Source organism: Gorilla gorilla, chromosome 6 (assembly GCF_029281585.2).
Source record: "Gorilla gorilla gorilla isolate KB3781 chromosome 6, NHGRI_mGorGor1-v2.1_pri, whole genome shotgun sequence".
Lineage (NCBI taxonomy): Eukaryota > Metazoa > Chordata > Mammalia > Primates > Hominidae > Gorilla > Gorilla gorilla.
This window is the reverse complement of record NC_073230.2, coordinates 87,922,265-87,950,257: the sequence shown is the minus strand read 5'-3', so window position 1 is coordinate 87,950,257 and position 27,993 is coordinate 87,922,265. Positions and strand designations below refer to the sequence as shown.

At 54.8% G+C, this 27,993-nt stretch overlaps 2 protein-coding genes across 7 annotated transcripts; both read left to right on the top strand.

Annotated features, from left to right (window-relative positions):
- The first annotated feature begins 6,317 nt into the window (after positions 1-6,317).
- On the top strand, positions 6,318-20,833 carry SLC12A9 (solute carrier family 12 member 9). Of its 6 annotated transcripts, none has more exons than XM_019030942.4 (14): positions 6,318-6,645; positions 7,957-8,179; positions 8,421-8,555; positions 9,509-9,640; positions 10,667-10,975; positions 12,648-12,755; positions 12,864-12,975; positions 13,699-13,856; positions 13,964-14,046; positions 14,953-15,077; positions 15,207-15,399; positions 15,552-15,726; positions 16,497-16,643; positions 19,542-20,833. In XM_019030942.4, exons 2-14 carry the CDS (start codon positions 7,999-8,001, stop codon positions 20,426-20,428), a joined length of 2,745 nt encoding a protein of 914 aa, XP_018886487.1. In that variant the 5' UTR covers positions 6,318-6,645; positions 7,957-7,998; the 3' UTR covers positions 20,429-20,833. The 6 variants fall into 6 exon arrangements, with proteins under 6 accessions (XP_018886487.1, XP_018886485.1, XP_018886486.1 ...); XM_019030940.4 differs by having other exon boundaries at positions 6,321-6,462; XM_019030941.4 differs by having other exon boundaries at positions 6,330-6,466.
- On the top strand, positions 20,007-27,270 carry TRIP6 (thyroid hormone receptor interactor 6). Its single transcript, XM_019030943.3, has 9 exons — positions 20,007-21,429; positions 21,684-21,811; positions 21,931-22,056; positions 22,318-22,689; positions 24,200-24,293; positions 24,404-24,573; positions 25,376-25,554; positions 26,454-26,574; positions 26,988-27,270. The coding sequence occupies exons 1-9, from the start codon at positions 21,321-21,323 to the stop codon at positions 27,117-27,119; spliced, it is 1,431 nt and encodes a 476-aa protein (XP_018886488.1). The 5' UTR covers positions 20,007-21,320; the 3' UTR covers positions 27,120-27,270.
- The last annotated feature ends 723 nt before the right edge of the window (positions 27,271-27,993 follow it).

Here is a 27,993-nt window from a genome sequence, read left to right as displayed (position 1 = left end):
GAGATGAAGACCATCCTGGCTAACACGGTGAAACCCTGTCTCTACTAAAAATACAAAAAAATGAGCCGGGCGTGGTGGCGGGCGCCTGTAGTCCCAGTTATTCGGGAGGCTGAGGCAGGAGAATGGCATGAACCCAGGAGGCGGAGCTGGCAGTGAGCCGAGATCACGCCACTGCACTCTAGCCTGGGCGACAGAGCGAGACTCTGTCTCAAAAAAAAAAAAAAGCTTCATCGCTACCTTAGTTCACCAAAATGCTTCAGCACAAGTATACTATATGAATCACTATCGATCTGTCGTGCAAGAAGACATGGGTAGTGAGAATGAAAGTGAGAACTTTCACTATTGAGTGAGAGTCTCAAAGGGGGGGAATAAAGGAAGAGACCGCCCCTCATATTGTCTTATGCCCAATTTCTGCCTCCAAAGAAAGAAAAAGTAAAAACTAAAAGGCAGAAATAAAATCCACAAGCAGACAGCCTGGTGCCACACCCTAGGCCTAGTAGTTAAAGATCGACCCCTGACCTAATCGGTTATGTTATCTATAGATTATAGACATTGTATAGAAAAGCACTGTGAAAATCCCTGTCCTGCTTTCTTCCAATCTAATTACCGGTGCATGCAGCCCCCAGTCGTGTACCCCCTGCTTGCTCAATCGATCACGACCCTCTCTTGCGCGCCCCCTGAGAGTTGTGAGCCCTTAAAAAAGACAGGAATTGCTCACTCGAGGAGCTTGGCTCTTGAGACAAGAGTCTTGCCGATGCCCCCGGCCGAATAAACCCCTTCCTTCTTTAACTCAGTGTCTGAGGAGTTTTGTCTGCGGCTCGTCCTGCTACATTAATGGAAATACAGTGTTGGCCAGGCTGGTCCTAAACACCTGACCTCAAGTGATCCACCCGCCTTGGCCTCCCCAAATGGTGGGAGTACAGGCGTGAGCCACCGCGCCCAGCCGGGAGATGCTGTTAATATTGAAGTCAGGGCATCAGGCATACAGCAGGACTGTAGTTGGTGAGTCAGGCCATCATATTTACAGATGTGGCCTTTGGCTTTTGCTTTGAGGAGAATGGCATGTCATTGGAGAATTATGAAAGGTGGCACCCATCGGGAATGGATGTTTACCTAAACAGCATCCCTCTAGCTGCTCAGCTGAGAATAGATTTTGGGACAAGTGCAGAAGTGGGAAAACCAGTTAGGAGGCTATTGTGAAAGCGGAAGAGGTGATGGTGGCTTGGACTTGGGTGGTAAAATGTGGTTGCAGACTGGTTATAACTTGAAAGTGGACGCCAAAGGAATTGTCTATGGTGTGGATGTTGGATGTGAGAGTATTCCGGTGTAACCCCAGGTTTCCGGCCTGAGAGGACCACAGGAGGAGCAGGTGGTGGGAGTTTGAGTATTTAGTTTTGGACATACCAAGCTTGAGTTGCCCATTTGATGTCCAAGCAGAGATGGTAGTAGAGCCGGGTGCCATGGCTCACGCCTGTAATCCTAACAGTGTGGGAGGCCAAGGTGGGTGGATCACGTGAGGTCAGGAGTTCAAGACCAGCCTGGCCAACATGGCGAAACCCCATCACTACTAAAAATACAAAAATGAGCCAGGCATGGTGGCACGTGCCTGTAATCCCAGCTACTTGAGAGGCGGAGGCAGGAGAATCGCTTGAACCCGGGAGGTGGAAGTTGCAGTGAGCAGAGATCTTGCCACTGCACTGCAGCCTGGGCGACAGAGTGACTCCATCTCAAAAAAAAAAAACAGAAAAAGATGGTAGTAGATTGTTGGCTATACAGCCTGAAGTTCAGAGTAGAGGTCTGGGCTAGAGGTACACCCTTGGAGGCACTATCATATAGATAGTATTAAAACAGATTGGGCCGGGTGCGATGGCGCATGTCTGTAATCCCAGCATTTTGGGAGGCTGAGGTGGGAAGATTACTTGAGCCCAACAGTTCAAGACCAGCCTGGGCAACATAGTGAGAACCTGTCTCTACAAAATATAAAAAATTAGCCGGGCATGGGTGCATGTGCCTATAGCTACTCAGGAGGCTGAGGCAGGAGGATTGCTTGAGCCTGGGAGATAGAGGTTGCTGTGAGCTATGATGGTGCCGCTGTACTCCAGCCTAGGCGACAGAGTGAGACCAAGTCTCAAAAATAAATAAATAAATAAATAAATAAATAAATATAATAAATAAATAAATAAATACAGAAAAAATAGAACTATGAGACTGGATGAGATTGTGAAGGGACTGGGTATAAATGTTGAAAAGAGGTCAGGCACAGTGGCTCACACCTGTAATTCCAGCACTTTGGGAGGCCAAGGCGGGCGGATCACGAGGTCAGGAGATGGAGACCATTCTGGCTAACACGGTGAAACCCCGTCTCCACTAAAAATACAAAAAATTAGCCGTGCATGGTGGCGGGAGCCTGTAGTCCCAGCTACTTGGGAGGCTGAGGCAGGAGAATCGCTTCAACCTGGGAGGCAGAGCTTGCAGTGAGCCGAGATCGTGCCACTGCACTCCAGCCTGGGTGACAGAGCTAGACTCCATCTCAAAAAAAAGGAAAGAAAGAAAGAAAGAAAGCTAGGATAGACAACTAATATAAGGAGAGTTTTTTGTTTGGTTAGTTTTTTTTTTTTTTTTTTTTTGAGATGGACTCTTGCTCTGTCGCCTAGGTGGGAGTGCCTGAGCCTCCCGAGTAGCTGGAATTACAGGCGTGTACCACCAGGCCCAGCTAATTTTTGTATTTTTAGTAGAGATGGGGTTTCACCATGATGGCCAGGCTGGTCTTGAACTCCTGACCTCAAGTGATCCTCCTGCTTCGGCCTCCCAAAGTGCTGGGATTACAGGTGTGAGCCACCGTGCCCAGCCTTCACTTCCCTTCTTACCTAGCTTAAATGTCTTTTTTAAGTGGGGTCTTGCTCTGTCATCCAGGTTGGAGTGCAGTGGTGCGATCACAGCTCACTGCAGCCTCAACCTCCCAGATTCACTCTAAACTGGGCTAGGCAGGCCTGGCAAGGCAGTGGGATGTGGAGGGAGTGGAACACAACATTGAGACCCAGTCAAGAAGAGGACCCAGGGCGGGTGTGGTGGCTCACACCTGTAATCCCAGCACTCTGGGAGGCTGAGGTGGGTGGATCAACTGAGGGCAGCAGTTTGAGACCAGCCTGGAGAACATGGTGAAACCCTGTCTCTGCTAAAAATACAAAAACTAGCCAGGCATGGTGGCAGACACCTGTCATCCCAGCTACTCCAAGGCTGAGGCAGGAGAATCAGTTGAACCTGGGATGCGGAGGGTGCAGTGAGCTGAGATCGCGCCACTGCCCTACAGCCTCGGGCAACAGAGGGAGACTCTGTCTAAAAAAAAAAAAAAGGACCCAGAGAAGACTAAAATTTAGTCAAGGAGAAAGTCTCTGTCAGGCCTGAGCCCAACAGTTCTCTACCTCACTGGATCCCCAGTTCATCCATCCTACCCTCTTTCTACTGTGCCCCTTCTCTCCCTCCCCAACATCTTCCCTTCCCTTTTCTTTTTTTGAGACAGAGTCTCGCTCTGTCACCCAGGCTGGAGTACAATGGTGTGATCTTGGCTCACTGCAACCTCTGCATCCCAGGTTCAAGTGAGTCTCCCACGTCAGCCTCCCGAGTAGCTGGGACTACGGTTGCCTGCCACCACGCCCGGCTAATTTTTGTATTTTTAGTAGAGACAGGGTTTCCCCATTTTGGCCAGGCTGGTCTTGAACTCCTGACCTTAAGTGATCTGCCTGCCTTGGCCTCCCAAAGTGCTGGGATTACAGGCGTGAGCCACAATGCCCAGCCTCCTTCTTTTCCCTCCCTCCCTTCTTTCCTTCCCTCCCTCCCTCCCTCCCTTCTTTCCTTCCTTCATTCCTTCCTTCCTTTTCTTTTCTTTTTTTTTTAAATTGAGATAAGGTCTTGCTCTATCACCCAGATGGGTGTGCAGCCATAGGATCATAGCTCACCGCAGCCTCCATCCTCCCACCTCAGCCTCCTGAGTAGCTGGGACTACAGATGTGCGCCACCATGCCCAGCTGATTTTAAAAAAAAAATTAGAGACAGTGTCTTCTGTGTTGCCCAGGCTGGTCTCGAACTCCTGGCCTCAAATGACCCTTCTGCCTCAGCCTCCCAAAGTACTGGGATTACAGGTGCAAGCTACTACACCTTGCCACAGTCTTTTTTGTTGTTTGAGACGGTCTCACTCTGTCACCCAGGCTGGAGTGCACTGGCACTATCATAGCTCACTCAACCTCCTTGGCTCACGGGATCTTCCAGTTTCAGCCTCCTGAGTAGCTGAGACAACAGGCGTGCACCACCATGCCTGGTTAATTTTCTTCTTCTTTTTTTTTTTTTTTTTTTTTTTTGAGATGAAGTTTTGCTCTTGTTGCCCAGGCTGGAGTGTAATGGCGAGATCTCAGCTCACCACAACCTCTGCCTCCCGTGTTCAAGCGATTCTCCTGCCTCAGCCTCCCAAGTAGCTGGGATTACAGGTGCGTGCCACCATGCCCAACTAATTTTTGTATTTTTAGTAGAGATGGGGTATCACCATGTTGGCCAGGATGGTCACAATCTCCTGACCTCGTGATCCACCCACCTCGGCCTCCCAAAGTGCTGGGATTACAGGCGTGAGCCACCGTGCCTGGCCCAATTTTTAAAAAAAAATTTTGTAGAGATGAGGTCCCACTTTATTGCCCAGGCTGGTCTGGAGCTCTTGGGCTCAAGTGATCCTCCTGCCTCAGCCTTCCAAAGTCCTGAGATTACAGGCGTGACCCACTGCACCCAGCTCCTTGCCACCTTCTTGGTGCCAATCAAAATAGTCCTGAATAAAGTCTGACTTACTGTTTTAACAAGAGTCAGATTTTTTTCTTTAATAAGCGCAGTAGAAGAGGTGAACTGAAGAGGAGGGGCTGCAGTCATTGATGAAGACAAGGTCCAAGGCAAAACCACAGACTAACAGGGCAAGGTGGAGGTTGAGATTTATGGAAGCAGAGTTCAGTGACGGACAGGCCAGGGTATGCCAAGGGAGTGCTTATAACTAACTGACCCTGAAAAAGTTTTTTTTTTTTTTTTTTTTTTGAGACAGAGTCTCGTTCTGTCGCCCTGGCTGGAGTGCAGTGGTGCGATCTCAGCTCACTGCAACCTCTGCCTCCCAGGTTCAAGCGATCCTCCTGCCTCAGCCTCCTAAGTAGCTGGGACTGCAGGCACACGCTTGAGTTCAGGAGTTCCAGAGAGGCCTGGGCAACATGGCGAAACCCGGTCTCTACAAAATATTTAAAAATTAGCCAGGCATGGTGGTGTGTGCCTGTGTAGTTCCAGGCACTCCGGAGGCTGAGGCAGGAGGATGCTTGAGCCGGAAAGGCAGAGGTTGTAGTGACACGAGATCGCGCCACTGCACTCCAGCCTGTGTAATAGTTCCTGGATCAAAAAAAAAAAAAAAAAAGGAAATGTATCTGAAACTTTCCAAGCTTCAATTTCCTAATCTGAAAAATTGAAATAGCGGTACCTACCTCACAGAGTGGCTAATTTAATGCAGTGCTATTTGCAAGGGATAATTTATCAAACCTTTAGGCGTTGTTCTAAAGTGCCCATTAAATGCTCACTGAACTCACAGCCTTAGGAGGGAGGTTCGAGTTTATGCCCATTTTACATATGAGGACGCGTTGGCAGGCGATACTGCTGTTCATGGGATCTGTAAAGAGTGAAGAAGGAGTCTCAGCTTTCAGTAGAGTTCATAGGCTCTAGGATTTCTGCTGGAGGTGAGAACACTGCAGGGAGGCAAGAAAGCGGGCATCAGACGGTGCAAAGCGACCCTGGGCCCAGACCGGCGGCCAATGGCTCCCTCCGGTGGCGGAAGCGAAGAGCGCAGCTGGATCGGGCGCGAAGGGAGGATCCCCGCAGCGGGTGAGGGGCGAGGCTGGGACCCAGTGGAAGTTCTAGGGCTTTGAGAGGTTGGAGGACTAGAACTCTAGAAGTCCCTGAACGAAGTGGGCCGGATTTCCCGTGACGCACCTGGCCCAGGTGTTGCAGCCCCGCCCACCTCCCTGCCGCTTTCCGCCATCCTCACACGCCCCGTTTAGTGGGGTGGCTGCTCACCGCACCTCGGAGCTCGGACTGGGGTCCGGCCCCTGCGGCGACGATTGTTTGCACCTAAGTGAAGGAGGCTCCGAGACCCGCGGCCCACGTCCTGCCGGAGACGCTTGTCTGCAGGGCTGCATTGCATCCCCGGGCGCACGTGGAGCTGGAGCAGCGCAGGCTGGGGAAGAGCAGAGAGGGTCGGGCTTCTCCGGGCGCGCCCACGGGGCGGGGCCGAGGACGGGGACCAATAGCGCGCGCGTGCTGGTGGGGGTGGGGACAGGCTCCGGGCCTGGCATCCCGGTAGCCGCAGCTGTCTTTTCCGGCCCCCGTGCACTCTCCGCCCGAGGCGGAGCCCCCCGGCTCGCGGGGATCGCCCCCGAGCGCTGCGTCCTGCGGGTGGGTGAGTGAGCGCCCCGCGGCCCCCGAGCTGTGGGGTGCACCTGGCCGGGGAGAAGGATATCTTGGCTCCCTTGCACCCCAACGGGCGCAAAGGGGCAGGAGCCCGGATTGGGGGAGGAAGAGGACCCGGGGACCTTGTGTCGCTCGGTGGGAGCCGGTCTGTGTTTCTGTTTCGCTAGGGTGTGTTTGGGTTGGTAGAGTTTGTGGGGAGGGGTGCCTCGTGTGGATGGGAGGAATCGGGGAGGCTAAGGCGAGGAGGAGGGGGTTTGAGATGGGTTGAGAGAGAGGATTGACGGAGGGTGGGGTTTTGAAAGAGTTGGAAGTTTCTTGTTGCCTGTGGGTGCGGTGATTGCATTGGGGGGCTTGGTAGGGGCAGCTCAGGACACTGAAGGAGAGGATGGGGAAGGCTCTCCTGCCCGTAACTTACTTCCCTTTTGGGAGATTTGCTTCCTCTTGCATTGCGAGTTAAGGAAGGAGAGGCTGGAGAAGCCTGTGCCGTCAGAGAACCTTTGCCCCTTTCCAGAACCGGTGCCATCCCTAGTCTCAGGAACATAAGGGAAGGGGTGGCCCCCAGGAGCCGGGAGGGGCCTAGAAACCCCTGCTGACAGGTTTGGGGTACCACTTTTTTTGTGGGGCAGTGGCTGGTACCATTTGCAGCCCACGGACTTTTTTGAGTTGCCGGTAAGCAGGGTGTGGGTGCGTTCCTGTTTCCTTGCGGTTGTCTCTTTTTTTTTTTTTTTTTTTTAATTGACACAGGGTCTCGCTCTGTCACCCAGGCTGGAGTGCAGTGGCATGATCTCGGCTCGCTGCAGCCCTACACCTCCAGGACTCAAGCGATTCTCGTGTCTCAGCCTCCCAAGTAGCTGTGACTACAGGCATGCACCTTCACGCTTGGCTAATTTTTTTTTTTTCTTGTGAGACGGAGTCTCACTCTGTCACCCAGGCTGGAGTGCAGTGGTGTGATATCAGCTCACTGCAACCTCTGCCTCCTGGGTTCAAGGGATTCTCCTGCCTCAGCCTCCCAAGTAGCTGTGACTACAGGCATGCACCTTCACGCTTGGCTAATTTTTTTTTTTTCTTGTGAGACGGAGTCTCACTCTGTCACCCAGGCTGGAGTGCAGTGGTGTGATATCAGCTCACTGCAACCTCTGCCTCCTGGGTTCAAGGGATTCTCCTGCCTCAGCCTCCCAAGTAGCTGGGACTACAGGCATGAGCCACCATGCCCAGCTAATTTTTGTATTTTTAGTAGAGACGGGGTTTCACCATGTTGACCAGGGTGGTCTCGAACTCCTGACCTCAGGTGATCCGCCTGCCTCGTCCTCCCAAAGTGCTGGGATTACAGGCATGAACCACCGAGCCTGGCCAATTTTTGTATTTTTAGTAGAGAGCAGCTCTGTCTTTTGGGGAGGCTTCAGGGTTTTTGATTAGTGGTCTTTGGGGGTGGGCGAGCTCTGTGGGGGTGCTTTTGATGCAACATAATCTCCTTTGCAGGTCACCTAACCCATTTGTGGCTTCCTCTACCTGTGCTCAGCCATGGCCAGCGAGAGCTCACCTCTGCTGGCCTACCGGCTCCTGGGGGAGGAGGGGGCTGCCCTCCCTGCCAATGGGGCCGGGGGTCCTGGAGGGGCATCTGCCCGGAAGCTGTCCACCTTCCTGGGTGTGGTGGTGCCCACTGTCCTGTCCATGTTCAGCATAGTTGTTTTTCTGAGGATTGGTGAGTGGGTCCTGGGGCGGGTGTGGACTGACTGTAGTATGGGAGGACATGATGGGGAGGGGTGGAGATGGGACTGGGATAAGATTAGGAAGGGGACCCAAGAGAAGCAGTTGGCTGAAGGGTTTGGGGAGGGGCTCTCTGTGGGCTTGCATTTAGCTCCACCCTGGAGCTCTGCAGAACCAGGGGGTGGGGGATATGGGGTGTGAGTCGCCTGTGACCTGATTTGCTGCTCCTGCCTCAGGGTTCGTGGTGGGTCATGCTGGGCTACTGCAGGCCCTCGCCATGCTGCTGGTTGCCTACTTCATCCTGGCACTCACCGTCCTCTCTGTCTGTGCCATCGCCACCAATGGAGCCGTGCAGGGGGGCGGAGCCTACTGTATCCTCCAACATCGATGGACTGGGGTCTGGCCTGTTCTGCCTGCTAGGGAGGGTGTGGAAGGGGCCATTACCTTTGTTGGCTCAGGGGCAAGACAAGTGTTTTTTTCATTCTTAAAATTTTTTTAGGCTGGGTGCGGTGGCTCACGTCTGTAATCCCAGCACTTTGGGAGGCTGAGGTGGGCGGATCACTTGAGGCCAGGAGTTCAAGACTAGCCTGGCCAACATAGTGAAACCCCGACTCCACTAAAATTACAAAAATTAGCTGGGCATGATGGCACCCGCCTGTGATTCCAGCTACTCGGGAGGCTGAGGCACGAGAATCGCTTGAACCTGGGAGGTGGAGGTTGCAGCGTGCCAAGATCGCATCACTGCACTCCAACCTGGGCAACAGAGCAAGACTCTGACTCCCAGGCTGCAGTGCAGTGGCGCCATCATAGCTCACTGTGATCTTGACTTCCTGGGCTCAAGTGATCCTCCTATCTCAGCCTCCTGAGTAGCCAGCACTATAGGCATGTACCACCACCCCTGTTTAATTTTTAAATATTTTGTAGAGATGTAATCTTGCTATGTTTCCCAGGCTGGTCTTGAATTCCTGGCCTCAAGTGATCCTCCTGCCTCAGCCTCCCAAAATGCTAGGATTACAGGTGTCAGCCACTGTGCCTGGCCTGGCAGGGCAAGTTTTAATAAATGTGCAGCAGGCAGCGCTGGTATAGTGAAGGAGATCAACATTGCCCTGCACGTTGATGCCAATTTCTAGTCCAACAATCTCATCTGTTAGGCAGTGATTGTTTTACAGATGCAGAAACTGGCACTCAGAGGATATGAGTGACTTGGGCAAAGCCACATGGCTGGGGCCTGGCTGCACTTAGGTTCAGTGCTTGGAGCTATGGCAACTTCCTCACGTCCATTTCAGTCTTTTCCCTTAATGCTCACCCCTGCTTCCACTTTCAGTCATGATCAGCCGCACACTGGGGCCCGAGGTCGGGGGCAGCATTGGGCTCATGTTCTACCTGGCTAACGTCTGTGGCTGTGCCGTCTCCCTCCTGGGGCTGGTGGAGTCTGTGCTTGATGTCTTCGGGGCCGGTCTGTGCTCTGTCCGATCTGGGCAGTGCTGCGGGTTTGCAGGGTCTGGGAGTGTGGGATCATGAGGGAGAAGGTCCTCTCCAGGAGGGGCAGACTGAGCCATTACCTTGGCTTTCTGGAACTTCTGCTGTGTGGCCAGCATCGTGCAGGAGATGTGGACATCCCTGAGATTGTCCTTGCCTGCAGGGAGCTAACCATCTAATCGGAGAGACCAGGCTAAGATTCTTAAAACTGACAGAGACCACCAGGGAGAGCTAAGATGCTAGGATGGAGCTAAGAGGGAAGTGCGGAAGGTGGTCTCTCTGATAGCAGGTGGGCAGAGGAGGGCTTGTCTTGCTTTGGGTCACGGTTGGGGCTGGGTCCCTTCTTATTTATTTATTTATTTTGAGATGGAGTCTTGCTTTGTTGCCCAGGCTGGAGTACAGTGGTGCGATCTCCGCTCACTGCAACCTTTGCCTCCCGGGTTCAAGCAATTCTTCTGCCTCAGCCTCTTGAGTAGCTGGGATTACAGGCACTCACCACCACGCCTGGCTAATGTTTGTATTTTTAGTAGAGACGGGGTTTCACCATGTTGGCCAGGCTGGTCTTGAACTCCTGACCTCAAGTGATCCAGCTGCCTCAGCTTCCCAAAGTGTTGGGATTACAGGCGTGAGCCCCGGCGCCCTGCCCCTTCTTTTTTTTTTTTTTTCTTGAGACAAGGTCTCACTCTGTCACCAAGGCTGGAGTGCAGTGGTACCATCTCGGCTCAATGCAACTTCTGCCTCCCGGGCTCATGCGATTCTCCCACCTCAGCCTCCCAGTAGCTGGACTACAGGCATGCCTCCCCACACCTGGCTAATTTTGCAGTTTTTGTGGAGCTGGGGTTTCACAATGTTGCCCAGGTTAGTTTTAAACTCCTGGACTCAAGGGATCCTCCCACCTCGGCCTCCCAAAGTGCTGGAATTATAGATGTGAGCCGCCCACCATGCCCAGCTGGTGGGGTGCCTTAGGATCGGGCCTTCTAACTCTGTCCCTACCTCTCTCCAGATGCCACAGGGCCCAGTGGGCTCCGGGTCCTGCCCCAGGGCTACGGCTGGAACCTGCTGTATGGCTCCCTGCTGCTGGGCCTTGTGGGTGGGGTCTGCACCCTGGGAGCCGGCCTCTATGCCCGGGCCTCATTCCTCACATTCCTGCTGGTCTCTGGCTCCCTGGCCTCCGTGCTCATCAGTTTTGTGGCTGTGGGGCCGAGGGACATCCGCTTGACTCCTCGGCCTGGCCCCAATGGCTCCTCCGTGCCGCCCCGGTTTGGCCACTTCACCGGCTTCAACAGCAGTACCCTGAAGGACAACTTGGGCGGTGAGCTGGGTGCTGCCGTGGCAGGGATCTCGGGGTGAGGGGTGGGCAAATGTCGGGCCGGGCCCGTAAAAAAATCTCTGGATGAGCACAGGTGTCAGAGGGAATGGAGGGCAGGAGGTCTGGACTGCAGAGCAGTGCAATTTAATTCAAGCCTGTCTAGCGTGTGCTTGGCCGGCGGGGCAGGAGGAAGCCCACAAAACAGTCCCTGCTTTAGAGGAACTTGTGTTCTAGCTGAGGAGAGACGTGCATTCAGGAATCAGTTAAATAGCACAGGAAGGCCCAGCATGACTTAAACAGATCAGGATCTCCCAGGAGTGGAGAGAAGGGAGGCCTGACTATGGGCTGGGGAGGGCAGGAGCCGGGGAGCTGGAGGTGGCCTGAGATAGACGGGTGGGGGATTCAGCCAGGAGCTGGGAGCAGAGAGGGAAGGCATCTCAGGAAAGAGCTTGAGACCAGGTGCGGTGGCTCATGCCTGTAATCCCAGCATTCTGGGAGGCCGAGGCAGGAGGATCACCTGAGGTCAGGAGTTTGAGACCAGTCTGGCCAACATGGTGAAACCCTCTCCCCGTCTCTACTAAAAACACGAAAATTAGCTGGGCACGCTGGCTTGCACCTGTAGTGCCAGACACTCGGGAAGCTGAGGGAAAGAAAACTGATTGAACCCGGGAGGAGGAGCCGAGATTGTGCCATTCAGTGAGCCGAGATTGCACCATTGCACTCCAGCCTGGGCGACAGTGAGGTTCCGTCTCCAAAAAAAAAAAAAAAAAAAAAAAACCCATAAAATAAAAATACAAAAATTAGCCAGGGGTGGTGGTGCGCACCTGTAGTCCCAGCTACTCAGGAGGCTGAGGCATGAGAATCTCTTGAACCCAGGAGGCAGAGGCTGCAGTGAGCTAAGATCGCCACCACTGCCCTCCAGCCTGGGCTTCAGAACGAGACTCCATCTCAAAAAAATAAATAGGCTGGGTGCGGTGGCTCCCGCCTGTAATTCCAGGACTTTCGGAGGTCGAGGCAGGTGGATCACCTGAGTCCAGGAGTTCGAGATCAGCCTGGCCAACATGGTGAAACCCCATCTCTACTAAAAATACAAAAATTAGCCAGGTGTGGTGGCGGGCACCTGTAATCCCAGCTACCTGAGAGGCTGAGACAGGGGAATTGCTTGAACCTGGGAGGCAGAGGTTGCAGTGAGCCGAGATCGCACCACTGCACTCTGGCCTTGGTGACACAGCGAGACTCCATCTCAAAATAAATAAATAAATAAAATTAAAAAGTTAGATGGGCATGGTGGTGCACACCTGTAGTCCCAGCTACTTGGCTGACTGAGGCAGGAGGATCGCTCTAGCCCAGGAGGTAGAGGTTGCAGTGAGCTACGATGGTGCCACTGCACTCCAGCCTGGATGACAGAGCCAGACCCTGTCTCTAAAAAATAAATAAATAAATAAAAGAGCGTGGATTAGGGTCTGGAGGGAGGAATATCGGAGCATTGGGGGGACGTGGCAATGTGTCTGGCTGACCCAGGGCCAGTGCAGGAACAGGCTGGGGTCTGGGGTCTTAGTGAGGGCAGTGCAGGGGAGGCAAGAGGACCGTGGGAATGTGTGGAGAGGGTGGCTAAGAGGCCTGGATCCCTGAGAGGGATGCTGATGCACTCTCCTCCCTGGGAGGATCCTCCTAGCTGGCTATGCTGAGGACTACACCACGGGAGCCATGATGAATTTTGCCAGCGTCTTTGCTGTCCTCTTTAACGGCTGTACAGGCATCATGGCTGGGGCCAACATGTCAGGTGAGAGTCCCTGCCTGCTGCCTCCTGGGGGTTTGGGGCTGCCACCGTGAGGGACCCAGGGGGATGGCTGGAGGGCTGACCTCACTCCCTCTGCTCCCTCCTCTCCAGGGGAGCTGAAGGACCCCAGCCGGGCGATCCCTCTGGGCACGATCGTCGCTGTCGCCTACACCTTCTTCGTCTATGTCCTGCTTTTCTTTCTCTCCAGCTTCACTTGTGACAGGTGTCTGGGGAGGGATGGGGGTGGAGTGTCGAACAAGATTGGTGCACCTGGGTCACCAAGGGGAAACACAGGCTGGGGGGCTGGGAAGCAGAAACCCAGCTTGTTGGGGTGGAGGGTGGCTACCGGCGATTGACAACCTATAGCCAGCAGCTGCCATGGACCCAGTACTGTTGCAGGCACTTAGTTTGGGAATGAGGGTGGGTAGTGGCTTTCTACCCAGTTTGCATTTCCACAAATATTTGGCCTCTTGTGCATATACCATTAGGTATGACAGCCGGGTGCGGTGGCTCACACCTGTAATCCCAGCACTTTGGGAGGCTGAGGCAGGAGGATCGCTGGAGCCCAGGAGTTCCAGACCAGCCTGGGCAACAGAGCAAGAGCCTCCCCGCAAATACAAAAATTAGCCAGGTGTGATGGCAAATGCTTGTAGTCCTGGCTACTTGGGAGGCTGAGGTGGGAGGATTGCTTGAGTCCAAGAGGTCGAGGCTGCAGTGAGCTATGATTACAGCACTGCACTTTAGCCTGGGGGTTGGAGTGAGACCTTGTCTCTTAAAAAAAAGAAAGGAATGACCACTGAGTGATTAAATCCAAGGCTGCCCAATGAATACCAGGCATATCCCTTTAGCACATTTGATATCTGAGTCTGATCCTTAAGATCGGGGCTGGAGATTTTCTCACCCCGTGACGCATGATCATCCGTGTCTTCCTTTTCCTCCTTCCTAGGACCCTGCTGCAGGAAGACTATGGGTTCTTCCGCGCCATCAGCCTGTGGCCCCCACTGGTGTTAATCGGAATCTATGCCACGGCGCTCTCAGCGTCCATGAGCTCGCTCATTGGTGCCTCCCGCATCCTCCATGCCCTGGCCCGGGATGACCTCTTTGGTGGGTTCTCTGCCTCCTTGCTGGCTTGGAGCACGCCCTCCCTTGTCTGTCTCTCCGTCCCCGCTGAGCCCTGGCTGATGTGTCTGCTGTGGATTCTGTTTTTTTAGGAGTGATCTTGGCACCGGCCAAGGTTGTGTCCCGAGGGGGAAACCCCTGGGCGGCTGTACTTTATTCTTGGGGCCTGGTGCAGGTGAGCCTTCTTCTTCAAGGGGCCCTTTCCCTCACCCCACCAGCTGACAGGATGGGGGTGCAGTTAGATGCAGGCTGGGAGACAAATGCAAAGACAAATGCGTATGCACTTGGGGGTGCACTGGCACTCTGCAGGGTTCACTGGCACTTTGTGGGGTTCACCAGCACCTTGCAGGTTGCCCCAGTGCTTTGCAGGGTTCATTGGCACCCTGGGAGGTTCACTGGCACTTTTTGGGGTACACGGGCATTGTGCAGGGTTCACTGACACTTTTTGGGGTATACTAGTATTTTTCAGGATTCACTGGCACTTTGTGGGGTGCCCCAGCACTTTGAGGGATTCACTGGCACTCTGTGGGATGTACCAACACTTTGTGGGGGTTCACTGATACTTTGGAGGTTTGGTGGCACTCTGTGGGGGTGCATTGGCCCTTTCTGGGGTTCATTGACACTGGGGATGCACTTGCACTTTACAGGGCTCACGGGCACTTTTCAGGGTTCATTGACACTTTGGGGTGCACTGGCACTCTCTGGGGTTCATTGACACTTTGGGGGTGCGCTGGCACTTTGCATGGTTCACTGGTACTTTCCAGGGTTCACTGACACTTTGGGGGTACACTGGCACTTTCTGGGGTTCACTGACACTGGGGATACCCTGGCACTTTTGGGGTTTAATAGCATTTTAGGGGCTCATTGACACTTTGGGGGTGCACTGGCACTTTTGGGGTTTAATAGCATTTTGGGGGTTCATTGACACTTTGGGGGTGCACTGGCACTTTGCAGGGTTCACTGGCACTTTCTGGGGCTCATTGACACTTTGGGGGTATACTGGCATTCTTTGGTGTTCACTGGCATTTTGGGGGTGCACTGGCACTTTGGAACAACGGCATGCCTCTTGGCCCTTGCCCAGCTGGTGCTCCTGGCTGGGAAGCTGAACACGCTGGCCGCTGTGGTCACTGTCTTCTACCTGGTGGCCTATGCTGCCGTGGACCTGTCCTGCCTGAGCCTGGAGTGGGCCTCGGCCCCCAACTTCCGGTGAGAGACTCAGATCTGTGTCCCCAGAGAGAAGAAGGGAGGGCTCGGGCTCAGGCGTGGGGTTGGGGACTGCAGCCTCGCGTGCGGCCCGCCCTGAGTTTCCGTCCCTCCTCCCCTCCATGCCCGCAGCCCCACCTTCAGCCTGTTCTCCTGGCACACCTGCCTGCTGGGGGTGGCCTCCTGCCTGCTCATGATGTTCCTCATCAGTCCTGGCGCGGCTGGTGGCTCCCTGCTCCTCATGGGTCTGCTGGCTGCCTTGCTCACTGCGCGAGGAGGCCCCAGTAGCTGGGGCTATGTCAGCCAGGCCTTGCTTTTCCACCAGGTATGGGGAGCTGGTGGGGCGGTGGGGAAATGGGAGGTGGTCAAAGAACCCCCTCTCTCTTTGGCTGGAGTTGGTGCTCCCGTCCAGGAGGCGCTGAACGGGGCTGTGCATTTGATCCTGCCACTTCCCCACCACCTCACCCCTATACCCAGGTGCGTAAGTATCTGCTCCGGCTGGACGTCCGGAAGGATCACGTGAAGTTCTGGCGGCCCCAGCTGCTGCTCCTGGTGGGGAACCCCCGGGGCGCCCTGCCTCTGCTGCGGTTGGCCAACCAGCTTAAGAAGGGGGGGCTGTACGTGCTGGGCCACGTCACCCTGGGAGACCTCGGTGAGCTGCCCTCCCACTCACTCACTCACTCCCATCCTTCTCTCCCCCTACCTTTTTTTTTTTTTGAGATGGAGCTTCGTTCTGTTGCCCAGGCTGGAGTGCAGTGAGACGATCTTGGCTCACTGCAACCTCCACCTCCCAGGTTCAAGTAATTCTCCTGCCTTAGCCTCCTGAGCTGGGATTACAGGCACACACCATCATGCCTGGCTAGTTTTTGTATTTTTAGTAGAGAAGGGATTTCACCATGTTGGCCAAGCTAGTCTCGAACTCCTGACCTCAAGTGCTCCGCCCATCTCAGCCTCCCAAAGTGCTGGAATTGTAGGTGTGAGCCACCATGGCCAGAACCCCTCCCCCGCTTTTTTTTGAGACAAGGTCTTGCTCTGTCACCCAGGCTGGAGAGCAGTGGTGCCATCATAGTTCACTGCAGCCTCAACCTCTTGGGCTCAAGTAATCCTCCTGCCTTGGCCTCCTGAGTAGCTGGGACTACAGGTGTGTGCCACCAGGCCTGGCTCATTTGTAGAGATGAGGTCTCTTTATGTTTCCCAGGCTGTCTGGAACTCCTGGCTCAAGCAGCCCTCCCACCTTGGCCTCCCAAAGGGCAGGGATTACAGGCATGAGCCACGACACCAGCCCCTCTGCCCCTTTTATCTCCTTTCCCATGACCCCTCCAAGTAGCCATAGCCCTGCCCAGGCCCGTCTGTGATTTGGAGTCTAGGAGACATTGAGTTTGGACAACACTGGCTACCTTCCTTTCCTTATCTTCTCTGTAGACTCCCTGCCCTCGGACCCTGTACAGCCACAGTACGGGGCATGGCTCAGCCTGGTGGACCGTGCCCAGGTGAAGGCTTTTGTGGATCTAACCCTCTCACCCTCCGTGCGCCAGGGGGCTCAGCATCTGCTGCGAATCTCCGGCCTCGGTGAGCTGCTTCTCCCTGGATGCCCTCGGCCTTCCTCTGTGGCCACTTCAAATCTCCGCTCCCCTCCCCTAGAGAGTCAGCCACAGATTGCAAACTGCAAAAGGACCTTATAGTCGAGAGGAGATAAGAGTGCTCAAAGATAATGGCCTCAGACAGTGTGTGATAAGGTCTAATAGGAGATGCTAGGGACTAGTGATGGGGTGGGCGATGTTGTGGTTTTTTTTTCCTTCTTCTTCTTTTTTTTGAGACAGAGTCTCGCTCTGTCTTGCCCAGGCTGGAGTACAGTGGCATGATCTTGGCTCACTGCCTCCTCCACCTCCCAGGTTCAAGTGATTCTCCTGTTTTAGCCTCCCAAATATCTGGGACTATAGGCATGTGCTACTATGCCTGGCTAATTTTTGTATTTTTAGTAGAGATGGGGGTTTCACCATGTTGCCCAGGCCAGTGTCGAGCTCCTGACCTCAGGTGATCTACCCGCCTCGGCCTCCCAAAGTGCTGGGATTACAGGCATGTACCACTGTGCCCAGCCTTTCCTTCTTTTTTTTCTGATCCAAAAATTGGGGCATGGGCACTGAAGAGTGTATTTTTGGAGACAATGGAGCATTATTTGAATCTCCAGCTGCCTCATCAAATCAGATGGTTTTAAACCACCAGTGTTCAGAGGAAGGCAGGCCAGCCACTATACACTGATGTGGCCAGCAAAGGTTTTGCGGAGAGATGGTAATTCATCCAGACTTTGAAAGGGGTTGGGATGTAGGAGATGTAACATGTCTCCCCTGCCCCCACCACCCAAAGCCACAAAGGATGCCGGAGGCTGTGTGGGGCGGACGTTTGTGGATGGAGCGGTAAATTCTCAGCTTTTAGCGCTGAGGCCACCAGGGTTATCTATGCTCAGTCACTGCCTTCTCCCTAATCCTGGACCAGTGCCCGTCACCAAAGTGCACCCTTCCTTCTCTATTCAGAGTCTGGCTAAAGTTCAACAGTGTTGGACATTGCCCAGTTCAGTGTAAATCAGAACCCTGGGAAATACTCAGGAGGGGGCATGACTAGTTTATTTTGCAAGATCAGCTGGAATTCACACCTGCGGAGATGTTTTGGGGTGTCGTCAAGCATCATTGACCCACAGAACATCTGAGAGCCTGGTCTTCACTTTTTGTGCAGAGACCACAATGCTTATGAAATATGAAATTTTTCCTGTGGAAGATATCAGGTGGGTGCAAAAGCAATTGCGGTTTTTGCCTTTTTTTTTTTTTTTTGGACAGGGTCTCACTCTGTTGCCCAGGCTGGAGTGCAGTGGCACAACGTCGGCTCACTGCAACCTCTGCCTCCCGGGTTCAAGTATTCTCCCATCTCAGCTTCCCAAGTAGCTGGGACTACAGATACACACCAGCATGTCCGGCTAATTTTTGTATATTTTTGGTAAAGACGGGGTTTCACCATATTGCCCAGGCTGATCTAGAACTTCCAACCTCAGGTGGTCCGCCTGCCTCAGCCTCCCAAAGTGCTGGGATGCTATTTTAATGGGGGGGAAAAAAAACAAACCGCAATTACTTTTGCACCAACCTATTCCAATAAAAGGAAAAGTAGTTCCTTTAAATGGTGGATTCTCCTGTCATAGAAAATTTGATTTATGGCTTGAGCAGTGTTTGTTTCATGAGAAGGGGTCTTGGAAGAGGTCTCTGCGTCTCCCTGTAAACTCAGCCTGGTTCAAGGGATCAATTATCTGATTCCACAAGGGTTGTTCAAAAATTAAGAACCAAGAGTTTGTCAGCAGGGACTTGGAGCATCGTGGTTGCCATGTGCCCAGCTCGGTGGCTCAGAGTGTAGCCTCTCACGCTGGATGGAGGCGGATTGCGTTGACCTACCTGCCCCAGTACCTACCAGATGTGAGCCTGTGGGCAAGCAACTTCATCGCTTGGTGCTTTGGGCTCCTTATCAGTAAAAAGAGGAGACTAAATATTACCTACCTCATAGCATTACTTCAAGTTTCAAATAAGTTAAAATATAAAGTGCTTTCTACAGGACATAGCCCCTGGTAAGCGGATACCATGCAATGAACCACCATGATTAGGGTTTTGGTAAAACCTACTAGGGTTAGGGTTTACTGCAGTAAACATACTGGGTAGCCTGTTTCTTTTTTTCTTTTTTTTTTTTTGAGATGGAGTCTCGCTCTGTTGCCCAGGCTGGAGTGCAGTGGCGTGATCTCGGCTTACTACAACCACCACCTTCCGGGTTCAGGCAATTCTTATGTCTCAGCCTCCTGAGTAGCTGGGATTATAGGTGCCCACCACAATGCCCGGCTAATTTTTGTATTTTTAGTACAGATAGCATTTCACCGTATTGGCCAGGCTGGTCTCAAACTGCTGACCTCAGGTAATTGACGTGTCTCAGCTTCCCAAGATGCTGCGATTACAGGTGTGAGGCACGGCGCCCTGCCTGGTCCATTTTTTCATCTTCCCATTGCAGAGTCTGGGACGCTATTACCCTGGGGATTCAGGTCATGAGCTTGGCTGATCAGGGTGTCTGGTTTGCACAACGGAGTCAAACTCGCATCCCCTGCCGTGAAACAGATGCCCCGCTAGAAGCCGGGAGTGGACAGCGTCCTACTCTCCATAGAATTGGAGTGCTCATTAGTGGCAAGAATCCTAAGGCAAACTTTGCCTGTTTAAGTGGAGGAGATTTGTCACTGAGATAATAAAATAAATGCATGTGAAAGTGTTTAGGAAAAATGAAAAGTCTTTATGCAAATGTGCAGAATGTTGCCGTAAGAGCCCGTACACAGTGGGAATGTCATACCGATGGCTGACGCACCTTGCTGTCAGTGTGTGGGAGCGTGGTGTAAACTTAGCCTGTGAGCCTGACTCCTGTCTGTTCCTGCCTTCCCCGCTCTGCCCCCAGGTGGCATGAAGCCCAACACGTTGGTCCTGGGTTTCTACGATGACGCTCCACCGCAGGACCATTTCCTGATGGACCCGGCTTTCTCTGAGCCTGCAGACAGTACCAGGGAGGGCAGTTCCCCAGCTCTGAGCACCCTGTTCCCTCCTCCCCGGGCTCCTGGGAGCCCCCGGGCCCTCAGTCCCCAGGACTACGTGGCCACGGTGGCCGATGCCCTCAAGATGAACAAGAATGTGGTGCTGGCCCGGGCCAGCGGGGCCTTGCCCCCTGAACGGCTGAGCCGGGGGTCTGGGGGCACCTCTCAGCTGCACCACGTGGACGTGTGGCCCCTCAACCTGTTGCGGCCCCGGGGTGGGCCTGGCTATGTGGATGTCTGCGGCCTCTTCCTGCTGCAGATGGCAACCATCTTGGGCATGGTGCCCGCTTGGCATAGCGCCCGGCTCCGGATCTTCCTGTGCCTGGGGCCTCGGGAGGCGCCTGGGGCGGCCGAGGGGCGGCTGCGGGCACTGCTGAGCCAACTGAGGATCCGGGCTGAGGTGCAGGAGGTGGTGTGGGGCGAGGGGGCCGGGGCTGGGGAACCCGAGGCGGAGGAGGAAGGGGACTTTGTGAACAGTGGGCGGGGAGACGCAGAGGCAGAGGCCCTGGCACGCAGCGCCAATGCCCTGGTTCGGGCCCAGCAGGGGCGTGGCACAGGAGGAGGGCCGGGTGGGCCGGAGGGTGGGGATGCTGAGGGCCCCATCACAGCCCTCACCTTCCTGTACTTGCCTCGGCCACCAGCCGATCCCGCCCGATACCCCCGCTACCTGGCGCTACTGGAGACTCTAACCCGAGACCTGGGCCCCACGCTGCTGGTTCACGGGGTCACTCCAGTCACCTGCACTGATCTGTGATGCCCCTGCCTCCAGGGCTAGGTAGAGAGGGCCCAGGCAGGCGGCCTATCCTGATCCTTGGAGGAGGAGGAAGAGGAGGACACTGTGGCCCGTGGCCCTGCCCTTGGGACGTGGAGCCCAGGGGAGGTTTGAAGGGGATCCTGGGCTTGGGCATCACGCCCACCTCCTTTGGCAGAGGGACCCCAGCACACTAACTCTGGGCGGCTGTCCCCACCGTGCAGGGGAGGGAGTCCGCAGCCTCCCTTCACTGGTGCCTTGACGCTAGGGGCCAGGCCTCCTCCATGACTCTGGGCTACCTCAGTTTCCCCATTTTGGCCAGACTCACCGGCCCACTGGGGTGGTGATGTTTTCGTTCTGTTTTATTTTTCTAACTCTGCTGACCATGAATAAAAGACCAAAACACTACAGGCTGGCTGAGCAGTGCTGGTGGGTAGCTGAGAGGGAGGGGGTGGGAATGGAGAGCTCTGCAGAGGGGTGGAGATCGGAGCCTTCAGCCTCCGGCCGCGAGGCTGCCACGTGCAGGGCTGGGGTGCGGGGCCCGGACGCATCCGTGGACTTGGAGGCTGGCTCGGGCCCGCACCTCCCATCCCCAGCTGCCCGCAACCCCCAGTGACTCGGGATCCCCCGGAGAGCCCTCCCCTCTCGGCAGGAGGGGGCCGACTCGGGGAGAAATGGCAGTTTAGGGCCTAGGGGGCCACGTGACCCTCCCCCAGGAATGTGGTGACGTCATCGGAGGCGTGGTCGTCCCCAAAATTAGGGAGGAAGAGGAAAAAAAAAAGCCAGAAAAAGTTTTCTTTTCTGGAGTCCCAAACGAGGTGCGGGACGGAAGAGGGGGTGAAGGCCAGAGGCTCGGGGCTTCAAGACCGCTGTCTGGAGTCCCCCGTTCCAGGCCATGTCGGGGCCCACCTGGCTGCCCCCGAAGCAGCCGGAGCCCGCCAGAGCCCCTCAGGGGAGGGCGATCCCCCGCGGCACCCCGGGGCCACCACCGGCCCACGGAGCAGGTAAGGCAGCCCTTGTGAGACAGAAGAGCCACCCAGCTGTGGCGCTCACCTCTGTCCTACGGCTCCAGCCTCCCTCCCTGGCTGCTTCCTCCTGCCCCTTCCCCAAGCCGAGGCGGGGGGAACAGCCGCCTGCGCTCTCTTGGGACCCTAGATTTGGGGGAGGAGGTAACGAGGGTCGGAGAGGGTGGCTCCTCAAATATACACCCCTCCTGTCCTCCGCCACCCCACCTTTGATTTCTCTTCCCTCAACCCAGCACTCCAGCCCCACCCCAGGGTCAATTTTTGCCCCCTTCCATCTGAGCAGTGTTACCAGGCCCCAGGGGGACCGGAGGATCGGGGGCCGGCCTGGGTGGGGTCCCATGGAGTACTCCAGCGCACGCAGGTGAGACCTGGGATCGTGGGGTGGGACGTGCGGGATCCCCTAGAACCGAGTCTGAGGGACCCAGGACAGGAGAAGGCCTATGGTGATTTGCATTCTTCCTGCCCTGGCTCCATCCTCAGGGGCTCCCTGCAGACAGGGGGGGCCTTCGCCCTGGAAGCCTGGACGCGGAGATAGACTTGCTGAGCAGCACGCTGGCCGAGCTGAATGGGGGTCGGGGTCATGCGTCACGGCGACCAGACCGACAGGTGACTCTGCCCCTCCTCCCCATCAGCACCCTGCCCCCTTCTCTGGACTCTCAGACCCAGCCCGATCGATCCCCCATGTGTGTAATGTGCACCCCAGCATGGAGGAAGCGTGGCTGCAAGTACCAACATGTCAGCCACTTGAGGACGGGACCTTGTCAAATGCAAAAAGCCTGTGCTTCCCCACACCCAGGGTCATTTCCACAAATGTGGGTCCTGGAGTGGGGTCCTTGCTTACGACTTCTGGCCTGCGTTTCTCCTCAGGCATATGAGCCCCCGCCACCTCCTGCCTACCGCACGGGCTCCCTGAAGCCAAACCCAGCCTCGCCGCTCCCAGCGTCTCCCTATGGGGGCCCCACTCCAGCCTCTTACGCTACCGCCAGCACCCCGGCTGGCCCGGCCTTCCCCGTGCAAGTGAAGGTGGCACAGCCAGTGAGGGGCTGCGGCCCACCCAGGCGGGGAGGCTCTCAGGCCTCTGGGCCCCTCCCGGGCCCCCACTTTCCTCTCCCAGGCCGAGGTGAAGTCTGGGGGCCTGGCTATAGGAGCCAGAGAGAGCCAGGGCCAGGGGCCAAAGAGGAAGCTGCTGGGGTCTCTGGCCCTGCAGGAGGAGGAAGAGGAGGCGAGCACGGGCCCCAGGTGAGCCCTGGGGAACTGGGATTTCAGGCCCTACAGACAATGGGACACCAACTGGGTGGGGTGGCTGGTGGTGTTTTAGGGGGCTTTTTTGTTTCTTGAGACAGAGTTTTGCTCTTGTTTGCCCAGGCTGGGGTGCAGTGGTGCCATCTTGGCTCACTGCAACCTCTGCCTCCTGGGTTCAAGTGATTCTCCTGCCTCAGCCTCCTGAATAACTGGATTACAGGCACACGCTGCCACGCTTGGTTAATTTTTGTATTTTTAGTACAGACGAGGTTTCACTAAAACCCCAGTTTGTTGGCCAGGCTGGTCTCGAACTCCCGACCTCAGGTGATCCGCCTGCCTCAGCCTCCCAAAGTGCTGAGATTGCAGGCCTGAGCCACCGCGCCTGGCCAAGGGGCTGGTTTTGGAGCAGAGTCAGAGGTCTTGGATGTGGAATAGGTAAGGGCAGGGCGGTGCGGGGTCAGGGCAGGGCGGTGCGGGGAAGCAGGATAGAACTGCCCATTGGGGCTGAGCGCGGTGGTTCATGCCTGTAATCCCAGCACTTTGGGAGGCTGAGGTGGGTGGATCACCTGAGGTCGCGAGTTCGAGACCGCACTGACCAACATGGAGAAACCTCGTCTCTACTAAAAATACAAAATTAGCCAGGCATGGTGGGGCATGCCTGTAATCCCAGCTACTCGGGAGGTTGAGGCAGGAGAATCACTTGAACCTGGGAGGTGGAGGTTGCGGTGAGCCGAGATCGCGCCACTGCTCTCCAACCTGGGCAACAAGAGCAAAACTCTGTCTCAAAAAAAAGAACTGCCTACGGGCCCCTGGGCTGAGATGTTCTCAGATGAGCTTTCTAGCTGGAACTGCCTGGCCACCTTCAGAGACATTATAGCAGTCCTCAATCTTTTTGGCACCAGGGACCAGTTTTGGGGAAAACAATTTTTCCATGGACTGGGGAGGGGGATGGGAGGGGGTGGGAGGGGGATGGTTTCAGGATGATTCAAGCACATTACATTCATTGTGCACTTTATTTCTGTTATAATAATAATAGAATATATAATATATATAATTGTTTCAGTATATATTACAATGTATATTACAATGTAATATATACTGAAACAATTATACAATTCACCATCATGTAGGATCAGTGGGAGCCCTGAGCTTGTTTTCCTGCAACTAGACAGTCCCATCTGGGGGTGATGGGAGACAGTGACAGATCATCAGGCATTAGATTCTCATAAGGAGCTTGCAACCTACATCCTTCGAACGCACAGTTCACAATAGGGTTCATGCTCCTATGAGAATCTAACGCCGCTGCTGATCTGACAGGAGGTGGAGCTCAGGCAGTAATGCAAGTGATGGGGAGTGGCTGTAAATACAGATGAAGCTTTGCTTGCCCATTGCTCAGCTCCTGCTGTGTGGCCCAGTCCCTAACAGGCCATGGCCTGGCGGCTGAGGGCCCTGGTATTACAGCATCAGGAGCTAGAGTAGGACCGAGCCCCTGATTCCCACCTTCCAGGTGCCCCTGAGCCAGCCTCCAGAGGATGAGCTGGATAGGCTGACGAAGAAGCTGGTTCACGACATGAACCACCCGCCCAGCGGGGAGTACTTTGGTGAGCTGAGGCTGTGGGGTGGGTGGGACGTGGGAAGGGAGGCTGGGAGACAGAGGGGACAGTGGCTTCCTGGGTCTGTGAAGACTGATGCTGTTTCTCCCTGTCCTCAGGCCAGTGCGGTGGCTGCGGAGAAGATGTGGTTGGGGATGGGGCTGGGGTTGTGGCCCTTGATCGCGTCTTTCACGTGGGCTGCTTTGTGTGTTCTACGTGCCGGGCCCAGCTTCGCGGCCAGCATTTCTACGCCGTGGAGAGGAGGGCATATTGCGAGGGCTGCTACGTGGTGAGTGGCTGGGGCTGGGAGGAGGGAGTCAGCGGCTGGATGCAGGGGGCTTCCATCCAAGGTAGGAACTAGAGCGTCCAAGCCCAAAGGAGGAACGGTGCTAAAAGCCAGGTGACTGAAAGTGATGTACAAACAGGGCGGAATTCTGCAAGTATCAAGCAAGTAGCTTAACACTGGTGGCTGAAGGGAAGGACGCAGCTCTTACAAGTGTGGAGCATCTTACAGTTAAAGAGAATGTGTTAGATTCCCATGACACCCCTGTGAGGCAGGTATTACTACTGATTCCTGGTTTTTTTTTTTTTTTTTTTTTTCTGAGACAGTCTCGCTCTGTTGCGCAGACTGGAGTGCAGTGGGGTGATCTCTGCTCACTGCAACCTCAGCCTGCCCTGGTTCAAGCGATTCTCATGCCTCAGGCTCCCGAGCAGTTGGGATTACAGGTGCCCACCACCACACCCAGCTAATTTTTGTATTTTTAGTAGAGACAGGGTTTTGCCATGTTGGCCAGGCTGTTTTGAAACTCCTGGCCTCAAGCAGTCCGCCCACTCTGGCCTCCCAAAGTGCTGGCATTACAGGCATGAGCCACTGCACCCAGCCTGATTCCTGTTTTTCTCATAGTGTTTAAATACCGTGTATAGTGCTGGGACCTGAACTCAGATCTGCTCAAGTCTGCCTTTCACCGAATCACATGCAGGAGGCTGCATGCAGGAGGCTGCAGAAATTAGATGGCTGGGTTGCTGGGGTTCCTGTTGAGCTGCCATGGCTCCCGCCCGCTCCCAGATCTTCCTGCCTTCCTTCCCAACAGGCCACCCTGGAGAAATGTGCCACGTGCTCCCAGCCCATCCTGGACCGGATCCTGCGGGCTATGGGGAAGGCCTACCACCCTGGCTGCTTCACCTGCGTGGTGTGTCACCGCGGCCTCGACGGCATCCCCTTCACAGTGGATGCTACGAGCCAGATCCACTGCATTGAGGACTTTCACAGGTCAGGCCCGGCCTCCACCTTGTCTCACAATGTCTGACCTTTCCTGTCTCTCTCATCTCTTCATGCCCCAGGACTGTCTCTTCCTGTTTCCAACCCTGGCCCTCCTTCGTTCTTTGTTATTGTTATTTTTTAGAGACGGAGTTTCACTCTGTTGCCCAGGCAGGAGTGCAATGGCATGATCATAGCTCACTGCAGCCTCCAACTCCTGGGCTCAAGTGATCCTCCTACCTCAGCCTCCTGAGTAGCTGGGACTACAGGTGCACACGCCACCATGCCTGGCTAGTTTTCTTCGTTTTTTTTTTTTTTTTTGAGATGGAGTCTCACTCTGTCACCAGGCTGGAGTGCAGTGGCATGATCTCAGCTCACTGCAACCTCCACCACCTGGGTTCAAGTGATTTGCCTGCCTCAACCTCCCCAGTAGCTGGGATTACGGGTGCATGCCACCACGCCTGGCTAGTTTTTTTTTTTTTTTTTTTTTTTGTATTTTTAGTAGAGACAGGCTTTCATCATGTTGGCCAGGCTGGTCTCAAACTCCCGAGCTCAAGCGATCCACCTGCCTCGGCCGCCCAAAGCACAGGGATAGCAGGCGTAAGCCACTGCACCCAGTCTTCTTCTTTGTATTTTAATAAAGACAGCATCTTGCTGTGTTGCCTAGGCTGGTCTTGAACGCCTGGCCTCAAGTGATCCTCCTGCCTTGGCCTCCCAAAGTCGGGGGATTGCAGGCTAGAGCCACTGCACCTAGCCTCTTTCATTCTCTTTGACATCATCCCTTCCCCAAGACCTAAGGCCATACCTCTGGCCTCTCTGATTCCCTCCTGTGCCCCACCTTCTCTGGGTTCCATTGTTGGTGCCTTGCAACCCCAAGGCTTGATGGCCTTCTTGGTTCTCTTCCCCTGCAGGAAGTTTGCCCCAAGATGCTCAGTGTGCGGTGGGGCCATAATGCCTGAGCCAGGTCAGGAGGAGACTGTGAGAATTGTTGCTCTGGATCGAAGTTTTCACATTGGCTGTTACAAGTGCGAGGTCAGGGGCCCCCAGCACGTGCAAGGGGCTGGCAGTGCTGGGTAGAGCATGAGAGAGGGGGAACACAGAGGTCTGGGGTTGATGGAAACCTGTTGCTTCTTTTTTTTTTTGAGACGGAGTCTCGCTCTGTTGCCCAGGCTGGAGTGCAGTGGCGCAATCCTGGCTCACTGCAACCTCCACCTCCAGGGTTCAAGTGATTCTCCTGCCTCAACCTCCTGAGTAGCTGGGATTACAGGTGCTGGCCACCATGCCTGGCTAATTTTTGTATTTTTAGTAGAGACGGGGTTTCACCATATTGGCCAGGCTGGTCTTGAACTCCTGACCTTGTGATCCTCCTGCCTCGGCTTCTCAAAGTGCTGGGATTACAGGCGTGAGCCATCGCGCCTGGCCAATTGTTGCTTCTTTTTCAACAGGAGTGTGGGCTGCTGCTCTCCTCTGAGGGCGAGTGTCAGGGCTGCTACCCGCTGGATGGGCACATCTTGTGCAAGGCCTGCAGCGCCTGGCGCATCCAGGAGCTCTCAGCCACCGTCACCACTGACTGCTGAGTCTTCCTAGAAGTACCTGCTGGGTTCTCAGTTCCAGTTCCCATTCTTCGATTGATCACTCTCCCTGACATCCACCTGTATGACTTCGTCACCAAATGCTGTCTCCTCTTTCTCCAATCAAGAAATAATAATCCCTCGAGTTTACAAAACACTTCCAAGTCTATTGTCTCATCTGATTCTCCCAGTAGCCCATTACAGGCCCAGTCGTTGTTACTGCCTGCATTTTTTTTTCTTTTTTTTTTGAGACAGAGTCTGGCTCTGTCACCCAGGCTGGAATGCAGTGGCGCCATCTCGGCTCACTGCAACCTCTGCCTCCCAGGTTCAAGTGATTCTCTTGCCTCAGCCTCCTGAGTAGCTGGGATTACAGGCGCCCGCCACCATGCCCGGCTAATTTTGTATTTTTAGTAGAGACGGGGCTTCACCACCTTGGTCAGGGTGGTCTTGAACTCCTGACCTCAAGTGATCTGCCCGCTTCACCCAACCAAAGTGCTGGGATTACAGGCGTGAGCCACCGCCCTTGGCCACTGTCTGCATTTTTACATGTGAGGATGTCAGAGCTGAGAGGTGACTCCCCCAGACTGCATGGTTCTTAAATGGTGGAACCTGGGTCTTTTTGACTCAGGTCCAGTTTTTTTTGACAACTCTTGTAATCCGTCACTACCCTCCTCTCAGTGCTGGGAGCAAGCACGCCTCAGGGAGGAGGCAAGATTTCCTCTATGTATCTATTTTGAGACAGAGCCTCACTCTGTTCCCCAGGCTAGAGTGCAGTGGTGCAATCAAGGCTCACTGCAGCCCTGAACTCCTGGGCTCAAACAGTCCTCCTGGCTTAGCCTCCCCAGTAGCTAGGACCACAGGGGCATCCCACCAAGCCCAG